General features: G+C 42.4%; 1 protein-coding gene across 6 annotated transcripts in view; it reads left to right on the forward strand.

Moving 5' to 3' along the window:
- The first annotated feature begins 1,332 nt into the window (after positions 1-1,332).
- Positions 1,333-13,264, forward strand: part of GAPVD1 (GTPase activating protein and VPS9 domains 1) — a 31,621-nt gene continuing 19,689 nt past the window's right edge. For 3 of the 6 annotated variants that reach the window (XM_054174452.1, XM_054174455.1, XM_054174454.1), the window contains exons 1-7: positions 1,333-1,389; positions 7,873-8,088; positions 8,485-9,328; positions 10,558-10,644; positions 11,638-11,772; positions 11,894-12,083; positions 12,999-13,079. In XM_054174452.1, coding sequence (XP_054030427.1) covers positions 7,904-8,088; positions 8,485-9,328; positions 10,558-10,644; positions 11,638-11,772; positions 11,894-12,083; positions 12,999-13,079 — 1,522 coding nt within the window. In that variant the 5' untranslated portion in view covers positions 1,333-1,389; positions 7,873-7,903. Of the gene's footprint in view, positions 1,390-6,651; positions 6,670-7,872; positions 8,089-8,484; positions 9,329-10,557; positions 10,645-11,637; positions 11,773-11,893; positions 12,084-12,998; positions 13,080-13,264 lie in introns of those variants that run through there. The other 3 variants (XM_054174456.1, XM_054174457.1, XM_054174453.1) reach the window with 2 other exon arrangements.

The following is a 13,264-nucleotide window of genomic DNA, read 5'->3' on the forward strand; positions in this document are numbered from 1 at the left end:
CCAGTTGCTGGCATTGTAACCTATGACAGGCGGCCCTCTCCATGGGAGCTATGCCATGCTAACCTAGACTGCAGATGGTACTGATGTGCCTCCAACCGTCTTTTCTCTCCCTTCTGAGAACAAAGCTTCTCAACTCCACTGTTAGGACATGTTTTCACATAACAAATATGATCTGCTATTTACTTTTGTCTAGTATTTCTACAGGATGTAATATTTGACTTTGAGTGTGTTATAGCAGCAATCATATGTGTTGGAAGTTATGGGTTTGGTCCCTGCAGATTGATCGCAGTGTGACCTCACCATGTTCTTCTGTCAGTCTGAGCCTCTTGTTTTCTTGCGCAGTTACACCAGGCCCTGCCACATGTCAGCAAGAGCTGTGCATTGTCTGAGAATCTCAAAAAGAAGGGCAAAGTGAAAATCCTTCTGTGGCTGTATTGCATTAATCAGGTCTTAGGCTGCAATTACATATGTTGCTATTTATGATGAAGCAACAGCTATCATCTGGCTGGATTGCGCCATACACTTTCCACTTGGCATACCTGCCTGTTAACAACCTTCGCTGTGCTTTTTGAACCACTGTAATGGCCAGTACTTAGAGCTCTGACCTGTTGGTAAAACACCTGGAGGTGAAATGCGCCATACAGAGATGTCCTGTAGTTAAGTGCTGGCTACCTCAACTGCCTCTGCAACAGGGGTTGAGTTTATTGCACCAGGAAGAGCTTGCAAAATACCTAATTCTCCTCTGACCCAAACAAGCCCACACCGAATGGACAGAGCAACCCCCCAAACCCCTGCACTGAGCCCCCCTTCTCCTTACCCTCCACTATATGTATTTTATTTTTAAATAGCACCTTTCTTAGCTCATCCTGCTCGGCTTGTTCTTTCAGCACATCAGCTCAGAGACGAGAGTTGGTTGTGAAGGTGAAGAGTCTGCCATAGGGTCTATGAGGGTGTAGGGTCTGTGATTGTTGTTTCCATGATTCTGCATTTCTGTGATTCTTTGATTCTGTGACACCCTCAGAATCCCTCGCCCCTCAGAGCCCAGCTGCAGCTCTCAGGGGTGAAAACCCAGCAGAATGGGCATGCACGGGGTAAAGAAAGGTGCTGTTTGAAAATAAATTACATACAGTGTGGGGGGGGAATGAAGCGGATGGGAGCTTAGCCTTGGGTTTTGGTGTGGAGGGAACTCCATCGCCGAGCCTGGGAGCGGGGGCCACAGACTGGGCTCTGCGCCGCTGTCGCTCCTCCCTGCCCCCGGCCCCGGCCAGGGGACTACATGTCCCAGGAGCGCGGTCGCCGTTCCCGCCCGCCGCCTGCGCAGTGCCGCGCCGCGCCTGGCCCGGGGCCGCAGCGGGAGCCGGGCGGCGGTGGAGCCGGGGCGCTGGCTGGGTAAGGAGCCGCGCTTGTATCCCATCTTTTCGCTGCGGCTTAGCTTCTCCCAGCACCCCTCGTTGCTCTGAGCAGGCGGAGGAAGGCCGGGGAGCGGCGGGGAAGGTGGGGGAAGGCCAGGCCAGGCCGCCCTGCCGGGCCGGGGCCTGACAAAACCCTTCGGTTTTTCAGGGAAGCGAGCGGGATGGCGGGAGGCAGCGCTCCGGGGGACCGAGCTGTAGGTCGGTAGGCTGGATGTGTGTCAGTTTAGCCCCGGGGAGTGGGGTTTGACAGGGGCCATGTGCGGTGCGGGGTCGGCGTGGGGAGCGGCGGGGGGCACCCAGCGAAGTTGGCCGTGAGGTTTCCTCGAGTGTTGACCTGCGTCTTTCCCCTGCCAGGCGCCGCCGGCCCGACCTGCCATGTTAGTGTCAGGGAAGCGGTGGTTCTGGGGGGTTGCGGAGCCATTCGAAACATGAAGCACTTGGCGTCTGGGCCCGCGCCGCTCCCGGCCACGGCGGGACCGGGCGGCGAGTCGCTGTGGAAGCGGCTCGGCGTCAATGTCGCCAAGCGCCTGTCCTCTGTGGCTTGTGTGTCGTCAGGTTTAAAACTTGTAACTTCACGCGTATCGTGACTTCCTTTTTTTGTTTGTTTGTTTGTTTGTTACTAACAGACCCTCAGTGCTGGAGAACTTGGTCTAGGGAGTGTGTTTTTTCTTGCAAAGTCATGATACAGTGCTCTGGAGGAAGGGAGCCGTTACGGTGAAGCCCTCAAAGCGCGCATGTGACACTACACTTACTGATAGGTAGAACGTTATTTTTGTGGACAATGCAGTTGACTCGCAAGTAGAAGCTGCAGTTTGAAGATGACGGAGCGAGGAATGGCACTGCCGGTACATGAAATCTGAAATACTGCACTTCTGTGGAAGCAGCAGGATGGTGGTTTTAGGGAACTGACTTCTAAACTGCTGCTGCTGCTATGGAAGGCTCCAAACTATTTAAGATACTTCACAGAAAGGTTTTGGTGTGAGACTTGCCAGGTCCTGGAGAATATACTCTGTCCTCAGCAGCAATTGCCTTTCACGGTGGACTGTGGGTGGGATGTTTCGATGAGGAAGGAAGCTATTCTGGAGAGAAGGGGCTGGGAGCAGGTTTTTGAGTTTGAGCAGCTTCAAGTTCTTCACTTCTTCTGAATAAAAGTTTATTAGCATGACTCCTTATGTAAGGAGAACTCCTCTTTCTAGCATCACAAGCTTTTGTTGATTTTATGCAATGTAGTAATACCATAATAGATAATTTAGCAGCCAGCTGATCCTGTCTATTATAGCTAGGTTCTGTTAAGGGGCATGATAAATGAGGTATTACTTGTCACATGCATTGCACTGGATAGAGGGTATGTTCAGTGGTAGCTATTGGGCAGAAACAAACCTGAGGTATAAGTTTCTTATATAATATTGATTAGGTATTTGATCTGCAGCAAATGGAAATGTGTTTTGCATGTTGTATGCAGGGTTTGAAACATCAAGTATTATAATGTGAGAGTTCAGCAGATAAGTTCTAGGTTGTGGTCAGCTGTCCTCCTGAACAATAGCCTTTTTTAGCTTAACTTTGGGAGGCAGTCTGTTAGCTTATGTTAAAGAAATAAGACTTTGTAGTTATTAACATCAATATTAATGAAGAAAGAGGTACTTCATCTGGGGTGAAGTAGCTATTCAGGCTTGCTTAGGAATTATTTTTCAGTAAGATGGAGTGATTTCATTTTTGCCTTGCCCTGCCCTGTCTATGTTAGAGCTGCCCAAACTTGCTTTGGAAGTTGAGTCTTGCGTAGTGAGACTCAGGAGGAGCAAATAACCCTAAGCAGGAAATGCTGGAGGAGGAAGAAGAATCTGGTGTACGAGCAGTATTTAGTACTTAATCTCTTTTCTGTCAGATGAATTGCAGAAATTTTCAATAGAGATGTCACTTGTTCCTGTATGTCCCAGTACAGAACCACATACTTTGTAGGGTGGAGTTCAGTACCTAAAGATTATATGTAGTGTTTCCCAGGACTTTGAAATGCATGAGGCAACCTCTGTCCTGTATTCATCAGTGGCACAGATTGTCTTGGGTTTTGAACAAACGTGTCATGCTGATGGCAGGGCAAAGCATCTTAGATGCTGTCAGGTCATGCAGTTTTTGTTGTTGATATGGTGGAGCATCATGAAGTGAAATTGTGTGAATTGTTGTGCTAAGCATCTCTTGGTGTGTCTCAGCTTTTAGTAGGTTACTAAGCAGTCTTGAAATAACTGACAAAAAATTGAAATGTTTTCATGTCAAAATTATATTGCCAGGATTGAAAAACAATTTGCACGTAGCAGGAGCTACATAACATGTGTTGTTTCTTCAGCCATAGCAGACTGTTGGATACCTAAATTGCTTAAACTGTCTCCTTTATACAACTCCATGCAGACATCCATTATTTCAGGTGTGGTGCATGGTGGTCATAAGGCAGGTAACTGGATAATTATGGACACCTTTTTGTTTATGGGAAACTGATAACAGCATTCTGGAATTAGCTCGCTCTGCTCTAGCGCTGCCTTCTATGGTGTTACCAAATATGTAACTGTGGCAAATTGCTCCTGTCCCGAGTGCTGGCATGGAGTGAATGTTGTGTAGCTTGGGAAGGTCAGAGAATGCAACTGTTGTTTCGTACTGATCATAAAGGAAAGAGGTTCTCAGAGAGGAGCAGTGTGTCAGGTAGGTGTGTTAGTCGCATGGTAGTTTCTTCTTTCAAGACAGGCGATGTTATTATCAGTCTCTGAAGAGAGTAACAGTGTGTGCACTTTGCTCAACTAGCTGCTTGGGATTTTCTTGACTCTGCTGCAAACTTTCTTTAGAGCCCATCTGAAGCCTGCTAAAGTGCCATGTACATTAAAACTACCTGCTTTATATCTCTAGGGTTCTCAAATGTCTTCCAGAAGCTTAAAGTGAAGACGGTTGTTTGCAGTGTTGCTTGCTGTATTTGTGCAACAGCAGCATAATTCCTTTTTAAGAACTGGTAAATGAGTGAATGAGGCATTCCTCTTCAGAGGTGCATTTCAGCAGCAATACTAGCAACTAAATTAGTTTAATTCTTATGGAGGATTATCAAGATGGGGAACCTGCTGATCCCTTTTTCTTGTACATGAGGTAAAAGCTGCTGTCATGCAGTTGACTTCCTGCAGACCAACAGGAAAATCCTGTGGATTTTCATAGTTCTTGACAAAGCAGTGGCACTTACTAACCTGCTGCGCTTCAGTTCCAGATCAATTCTCCTCTGGCTTCCGTTATTTCTGGTGTTCTGAATTAGAGACAGATAAGATAGACACATGGGTTGTGGCCAATTGATAGGCTATTACCAAGTAGTCATGGGACCAGTATATTTAGAAGTGCAGATGCAGGTAGTGGTAGTCTTGTGGGAGCCTTGTTTTATTTTGGGCCTGAAGTTCACTGTGGCAATTAGATTACAAACAATTAGAGCACACAGCAGTGTGCAGCTTCAAACAGTTACTCAGTGCTTCAGTGTTTTCTGTTTAATGGCCAGGATGCTTTGTCATGAGGAGATGCCCAAACTGTTTGTATGTCAGGTGGTAGCTTCACTTTCTGAGTATGTGTGAGGCCCAGGATGTTTTTGTTTGTTTGTTTTTCCCAGGTAGCATTGCTAATGGTAAAGTGGTATTTTGCAGTAGTGTCTGACATTTTGTACTGATTTGTTGTTCCTTTTGCTTGCTGAAAAGGTTGATTATACAGACCTGTATTAGGACTTCGGGCTGCGTGAGAATTTTATTTGCTTTCTGAATATTAACTGTTTTTAAAAACTACAATTTAAAAAATTGTCTGTAGCTCCAGGATAGGCTCCCATCAGTGTAACTGCTATTTCAACAGTCATAACTTACCACAAAAAGCCTGTTGTTTCCAGGACACCTTTCTCTCTTTTGCTGACTGGGCTTTTGGAGTTTGCTCCCACCTGTGGGCTCTCAGGCTGAAAGCTGTTGACCCGTCCCTGATGCTGAAAACATCTTCTCTAGAAAAAAACAAAAGACACTAAGTGAAACAGTGAGAGAAATAACTTGTAAGTATATGAGACACCTCAAATGCTGTTTAATCAGCTTGTCAACTGTTAAATGTGTTTGTAACAAGTGACACCAAAATAGAAAGCTGTTTTGAAATTTGGCAAGAGAAAGGCGTAGGAATGCAGGCGAAGTCCCCAGGCTGTTTGTAGGGGTGCCCCATGTGGGTCCCCTGCGCCTCCCCAAAACTTGCTCACAAGCAGGAGAATCCCTTGGACTGACTTTCTGTCTGGAAAAAGTGGAGTCTGGGGGTGGACACCTTAAAATGGAACATGCCAACTAAAACTGTTACAGTTGTTAAACTGAGCAACTCTTGACTACAGCCTTGCAGTGGGAAGCATCTGAAATGACAGAAGGTAGTTCTGCAGATCTCATGTATGTACATTTTTGTGGATGTAGATTTGTTTTCCTGCCAGATATCAAGAGCTCATAACCTAATAATTAGTTACTACCTGTGTTGCAGGCAGTATCAGGTTTAATGTTGGGGTTTTTTTTTGCAAGCCTGAAAAGGAGTCATTGCAAAGAGTCATTATTTGTTTTTCAAAGAACTTTGGCAGTCATGTTGGTGTTTATTTTTCCAATCATTTCTCTGAGACCATCCTAGTTAAAAATACCTAAATTACTGTGTCCTTCATGTCCTTCAGGTTCCTTGCCTAGTCTCATCTTTGGATGCATGAACTGTAACCACTGGTTAGGGTAGCTGGATATTATTTATTTGATTTTTTGGTTTTTTTTTGAGCGGGGGGGTTGGTGGCATTTTTTGGAGGGCTTTAAATACAGTGTTGTCTATATTTGCTAGGAATGGCCTTTAAACCTTCAGGTGTAATGACTCCAATTCTTAATGTGTAAAGACTTGTGACAGCATCTCTTTTTGTCTCTGCTAGGGTTTTGGTTGTGAAGTTAAAATTGTAGAAGAATGAACTTAAATCACACACAAGAAGCAGTGATGGTTGTCAGTGCTCCTGGTTTTCAAACTTTCTCCACACTGAAAAAACCCCCCAACAAATGTAAAACCTGTGTCTAATTATGGCCCTAATCTGTATTCTTCAGAGTGGATCATTTCCTGCGATGCTGAGCAGTGAACCGCAAATCTTTAAAACCCTGCAAGGGGAGAGCATTAGGCCAGTGCTTGGTACCCTATTTGTAGTTTCTCAAGCATGGAGTAAATGATGTTGTGGAGAGCAAGGCTTTTCTCAAGTCACTACAGCTTGTGGGAAGTAAGTTTTTCATTTAGCTGTAGCGTGGCTTTGAAGGGTTCATCGCCAGATCTTCTGACAGCTCTGACACATATCCATTACCAACACATCTGACAGACAGCTGTTACAGCTTATATCTGCATCAACCTCTTTTTCTTCTCAAATTAGCTAGTAGGGCTGTTAGCTCTGGTGGGGAAGACATAAAGCAGGTAATCATTAATTCCATGGAAACAATCTGATCTGCACAATTCTACCCCTTCCCTTGTCAGCATTCATGCAGTTGCTGGTTGGTTTTTTTTCTGCCATAATTTTTAGATGGATTAGCTCCTTGATCTTGTTTTGAATGGTGGTGTACTCTTCTGTTTATCTAACTGGTAGCTGAAGTGTTTCCTAATTAGTTAGAGCTGATGTTACATAAAAAGTTTGTGTAGATTTTTGTCCCTGAAGTGCAATGAAGCCTATGGTTGTTTCATTTGTTTTTTTCTCTCTTTAAAACAACATTTTAGGATCGTGGCCCAAAGAAATATTTTTCTGAATTGAAATATTTGAGGATTTTTTTCTGAATGAATACTACTGTTGAGCAAAGTCTCCAAAATTATTTCTAATTTCTGCCTTATCTCAGTATCAATGCTCTTTTTTTTTTTTTTTTTTTTAAATCTATTATTATTCAACATTTTTTATCAGAAAAGACACATAGGTGATTTGGGCATTTCTTTTGACCCAAGCCCTGTGTTATGTGGATGTGCTTTGGGACAAAGTAGTAGGTGCAAGAATAATTCTGCCTGTTCACCAAACACCGAGTTACAGTGGGACTCCTCCTCATCTCCCTGCACTTGTCACCTAAACTGTAGCAAGGGCCACATCTCCCCAAGGAATGGGCAGCTTTTTACCTGGTATATTGGAGGTGAGGTGCAGGAGTTTCGTAGTTCTGTGCTGTTACTATTTCAGTTCCTGGGTGCTAGATGAAAATATTTGCTACTACGCTGATATGCTGACATAACAAAGGGTTAGTGAAATTGGCAATTAGTAAATCTAGCATTAATAGAGTGACTTGAGCATTAAGAGGTTGGCTATGGATTTGAGATATTAGTGTGCTAAGATGGAAGGGGCACAGCAGTATTTGCTCCTAAGTCTAAGTTTGTGAGTTGCTTATTACTTCCTTGGGGCTGGCAGAACTTGTTCCCTAGCTGTGGGAATTCACCTGTTTCGTTTTCTGTCTCTCAGTGCATGCTGTGTGACCTGCTGGCTGCCCAAGATGGTGAAGCTGGACATACACACCCTGGCCCATCACCTCAAGCAGGAGCGGCTCTACGTAAACTCAGAAAAGCAACTTATCCAAAGGCTCAATGCAGATGTGTTGAAGACGGCTGAGAAGCTGTACCGCACAGCATGGATTTCCAAGCAGCAAAGGATTAACTTGGACAGACTGATCATAACAAGGTGACTTGGGAGGTGGTTCTGGGGAGAACAAGCTCCTGAACTTCTGTGAATTGCAGCAAATACATCAGATTTTTCATACTTGGTATCTGGAGCCCTTTGGTGTACTAATCATAAAAATAGTAAGGCTTTAAAGCTAGTCTCAACTAGGGAAGTTGGCTCACCTGAAACTTGTTGGCTGTTTAAGCTACCCTTTTGTAATGTATGTGCTTATTGTGATTCTGTTCATAGTTCATGGGAACAAACTCTACCTCTTACTGAATTTGCAAACCATTTGTATGAACTACATTGACAGCCTTTTCCTTGGTGGGAGTCTTGTTAATGATTGACCACCTGGCGTCTTTTTCCAAGTTTGTTTGCTTAAGAGTTACTAAACTGATTCAATGTTTTTAATTGCAGTGCTGAAGCTTCTCCTGCTGAATGTTGCCAGCATGCAAAAATCTTGGAGGACACACAGTTTGTGGATGGGTATAAGCAGTTGGGATTTCAGGAGACTGCTTATGGAGAATTCCTAAACAGACTGAGAGAAAACCCTAGGCTTATTGCATCCTGTCTGGTGGCCGGAGAGAAGCTCAACCAGGACAACACTCAGAGTGTCATTCACACAGTTTTTACCTCCATTTATGGCAACTGCATCATGCAAGAGGATGAGAGCTACCTCCTCCAGGTCCTCCGTTACTTGATTGAATTTGAACTGAAGGAAAGTGACAACCCGAGGCGGCTGCTGAGGCGAGGCACCTGTGCCTTCAGCATCTTATTCAAACTTTTCTCTGAAGGACTCTTTTCTGCAAAACTTTTTCTTACTGCAACTTTACATGAGCCAATCATGCAGCTTCTGGTTGAAGATGAAGACCACCTGGAAACAGATCCAAACAAGTTAATTGAGAGGTTCTCCCCAGTACAGCAGGAAAAGTTATTTGGAGAGAAAGGCACAGAAAAGTTCAAGCAAAGAGTCCAAGAGATGGTTGAGTCCAATGAGGCCAAGCTGGTGACCTTAGTGAACAAATTCATTGGCTATCTCAAACAAAACACATACTGTTTTCCTCACAGCTTGAGATGGATTGTGTCACAAATGTACAAAACACTCTCGTGTGTAGACAGGCTGGAGGTTGGGGAGGTCAGAGCAATGTGCACAGATCTTCTTCTAGCGTGTTTCATCTGCCCTGCAATTGTTAACCCAGAACAGTATGGGATCATTTCTGATGCTCCTATAAATGAGGTGGCAAGATTTAATCTGATGCAGGTATGATTGACTTTAAAGTAATCTTAAAAAAGGCACAAGAAATTTTCTTGCCCTTTCTTTACTACAGAGAAGATGAAGGTGCTGTCCCTCCTACCTATAAGAGGAAGGCTAACAAAATAGTTGTGTTAATCATTGCTGAAAAGGCACACTCCAAGGTTTATCTTTTTGTTTAAGGTATTGACTTAGAAGAATTTATAGCATGTATTCATTTATCTCTTTGAAGGGATTCTGTTGTAATTGATGGAAGCTAAAGTGTAAAAGGGACTATAAGACGGATTCTGGATTGTGTGTAAACAAATGTTATGCTGTTATTGCCAGTGTTAAATATTATGCCAGTTATTGCACAAAATCATGAAGTATTTTGCTGAACAAACCTTGTCTGGCAGTAATTACCAATGTTTCTAGGAGGTGACAATCTCCTGCTTCAGTAGACTTTAGAATAGTTTTCAGCCCTCAAGACAGATTTTTGTCTGTGTGCAAATACTTGAGCAATTTAATGATAGAGGTAGAAGTATAGTCTGAAGGTATGAAGCAAGACTTGTCTGGCTGAGCATATTCCCCACACAAGTAACAAAGCCTGCCTCTTAATGTTGTCTATAAACTGGACAGTGAGTGATTTTCACAGTCTAATCATTCTGATGCATTTTACTCGCTAGGCTGTTACTGACAGGGTGTTTTTCTAAAATACATCAGCAATCCTCTGCTGTGTCACTGCTTGCCTGTTGTAGCGAGTCTTGAAAATGGAGAGCTGTTTTGCAGTTGAAGATTAATAAGCAATAGATGCTCTGAAAGAAGGGTCAGCCATCTAGATGTGATTTGTTTTCCTCCAACATATGCTTAGTAAAACACATACAACCTTTAAAAATCTCTAGGTTTAAGATGACCTAGATTCAACTCCCAGTTCTGACGTGTTGTGTAAACAAAACATGCTTTGTTCCTGGGAAGGGGGGAAGTATGGATGCTCGTAGCACGCTGTGTGTGCAGATTTTCTTGGTAAATTCAATGACTGCTTTTTTTTTCTAAAGCTTCTTGCATTTTTTCTACCCTGAAAACAAGTACAAGACTGTCCATTCAGTCAGAAGTATTTCTTGGAGTATTAAATGCAAAAAAAAAAAAAAGAAAAAAGAAAAAAAAAAGAATGGAGGAGGTTGTTTAACCAATCTTTATAATCAGGTCCATCCTGATGTCTTTTTAAAATGCTTGTTCTTCATGCCACTTTCACATTCCAGGTTGGGAGGCTTCTGCAGCAATTGGCAATGACAGGTTCCGAAGAGGGAGATCCACGTATGAAGAGCAACCTTGCTAAATTTGACAAAGTAAGAATCCAGACTAAAAAAGCCTAAGGCTTATGTGCATACTTCATCCTTCTGCATGTCTCTTTTTTTCCAGACATTGCAGAGGACTTACTGAGTGTTTAAATTCCAAGTTGCATGTATTAACACGAAGATTAAATCCTGCAGAAACCTGGCAACAAAATCCTGAACGCTAGAATTAAGAGCTGGAGACTCTCTGTTCTACTCTGACATAAGACTGCCTTAACAATACAAAACAAAACAGAAAAAAAAAAAAGAAATAAAAGCAAGTTACCTTTAGAACTGAAAAGCTGAATTACTACATGTGGGTTTTCTGTTGAACTTAAGGAAAGCACTTCGATCTGAACACAACTTTTGTATGAAATCCAGTTTAACACCAATGGATTTGTTAGCACAAGTAACTTCTGCTCCTTTTGTGTTACAGTTTTGCTTTCTTGTTCAGATTTTCTTTTGTTAGCATGCATCTTGCATAGCAATACTGAAATTGGCTTCATCAGAGGAACAGTGAAATTAATGATTTTTTTAACTGTCTTATGTTTCAAACCCTTTTGCTTTGCTTCTGTACCACCCAGGTTTGTGCAAATTGTAATTGTTGCACCACCATCATACAAAGTTACACATTTATTATACCAGGAGCATTCAATCAGGTTAGAAAGTAATGTTGTGTGTTGCTTCCTTGTTTCACTTTTAGTCTGTGCTCAGCAGATCCTTCAGGAAGGGGCAGTTTAATTGCCATGAAATAGTATTTTAAAAAACGGTCAAAGACACTTAAGTAACATTTCTGAATGCAGAAAAGGACTGAAGGAAATGCTAAAACTTCTTGTTTTCCTTGCTTGCTTGTCAGGGACTTGAATAATTTGTGGTATTTTACCCTAAGATTTTAAAAGTAGGAAGCAAAACTTGTTGTGTTACGTGAACTGCTTAACTCTTGTAACTTACGTTCTTTCCAAACTCTAGAAAATGGTCTTTCATTTGAAAACTGTTTTCTCTTTGCAGAGCTGTGTTGCTGCTTTCCTGGATGTAGTTATTGATGGGCGTGCAGTTGAAACTCCTCCCATGTCTTCTGTGAACCTTTTGGAAGGCTTGAGTAGAACAGTGGTTTACATGACATACAGCCAGCTGACTTCTCTGGTAATACCTTAAGTTCTTAAAAAGGAGCAATATAAACTTGTCCCCATATGTTTACAGATAGGATAAACAAGGCTGGTAATTTATGCTGCAGTTCTTACCAGCGCTAATTGTACGTTTTTAGGTTGGCTTTATGCGGAATGTAATGTCAAGTGATCAGCTTAAGGAAGATCGAATGGCTTTGGAAAACTTGCTGGCAAACTTACCCCAGAACAAACCAGGGAAAAGCAGCAGCCTTGAAATGACTCCATATAATACCCCACAGCTTTCTCCTGCAACGACTCCAGCTAACAAAAAAAATCGACTGCCAATAGGTGAGGAGAGCAGGCAGACTTCTGGCATGATTTCTGATATCTTGATACATTTTCTGTGCCATTTTTCAGTCATCTTCTGGGGCTACTCTTCAGCTACACCTTCAGTTCCTACTTTTTCTGTGTAGATAGTGAAGGATTTTCTTTTGCATAGAAAGCCATGTAACTTACTTTGTGATGCAAGTGTGGTAAGCTTCATCACTCTGGATTGAACTTGAGAAAAACACAGCAGTGGTTGGTAGGAATGAAGTGCTCTGATAATAAAGGGAAAGTTTGAGGATGGGAAGCAGATCTAGGAGGGAAGATTGCTTAGGAAAGTGTTAAGATGGAAGTGATGGCATTTAATTAGTGGGATAGAATATGTTTAAAATTTTCATATCTCAGATGAGAGCAAATGTGGAGGAGGATGAAAAGGCAAGAGCAGAACTTTCATAGTATGTGCTGAGATAAGAAGCTTTCTTCTTTCTCCATTGTTTTCCTGGTCTAATTCCAGTTGTTAGTATATTGTAATGCAATTTTATGTTTGTTGAGGTTTTGTCCTCATTTTGAGTAGGATTTCTGAGTCTTGAACTTCTCCATTTCAACAATATTTTCTCTTAAAATAGGAAGTATGGCACTCTTCTTCAGTGTATATTTGCATACATATGACCACATGGGATATTTTTGTTTGTTTGAGAGATTTGGTGTTAGTCTATAACAGGATGAAAATATGCAAAACCTGATAAGTGGGGGAAAACAACACCCCACAAACCCAACCCTAAAACAAACCTATCCCATACTGGTTTAACTCTACTTCTGAACAATTCTGGTCTTACACCTATAAAGTAGTGGCACAACAGCATTTATTTTCTGGTATAAAGTAGTTTTTGCTCAAAGTTTTTATTTCTTTTGTTTCATTTTAATGCTTTCGAAATCCAGGACAGCAATTGGCAGCCATTACTGCCTGGGATACTTCTGCTACCAATCTTTCAGCTCATATAACTCTAGTAACCCCTTTTGGTGGGTAATGCCCTCTTTCCATTCTTCTCTGTGAAACTTTGGATATGACACATGACTGAAGCATGCCTTTGGTTTACTTTGGCAATCAGTTGCTTTTGCAGATTTCTTCATTGATTTCTATCTGAAACTCATTTCATGTCTACATGTAGTTCTTAAAAACACCTCATGTGCCTGTGTGTGATAAT

The sequence above is a fragment of the Dryobates pubescens genome, chromosome 29, assembly GCF_014839835.1.
Source record: "Dryobates pubescens isolate bDryPub1 chromosome 29, bDryPub1.pri, whole genome shotgun sequence".
Classification (NCBI taxonomy): domain Eukaryota; kingdom Metazoa; phylum Chordata; class Aves; order Piciformes; family Picidae; genus Dryobates; species Dryobates pubescens.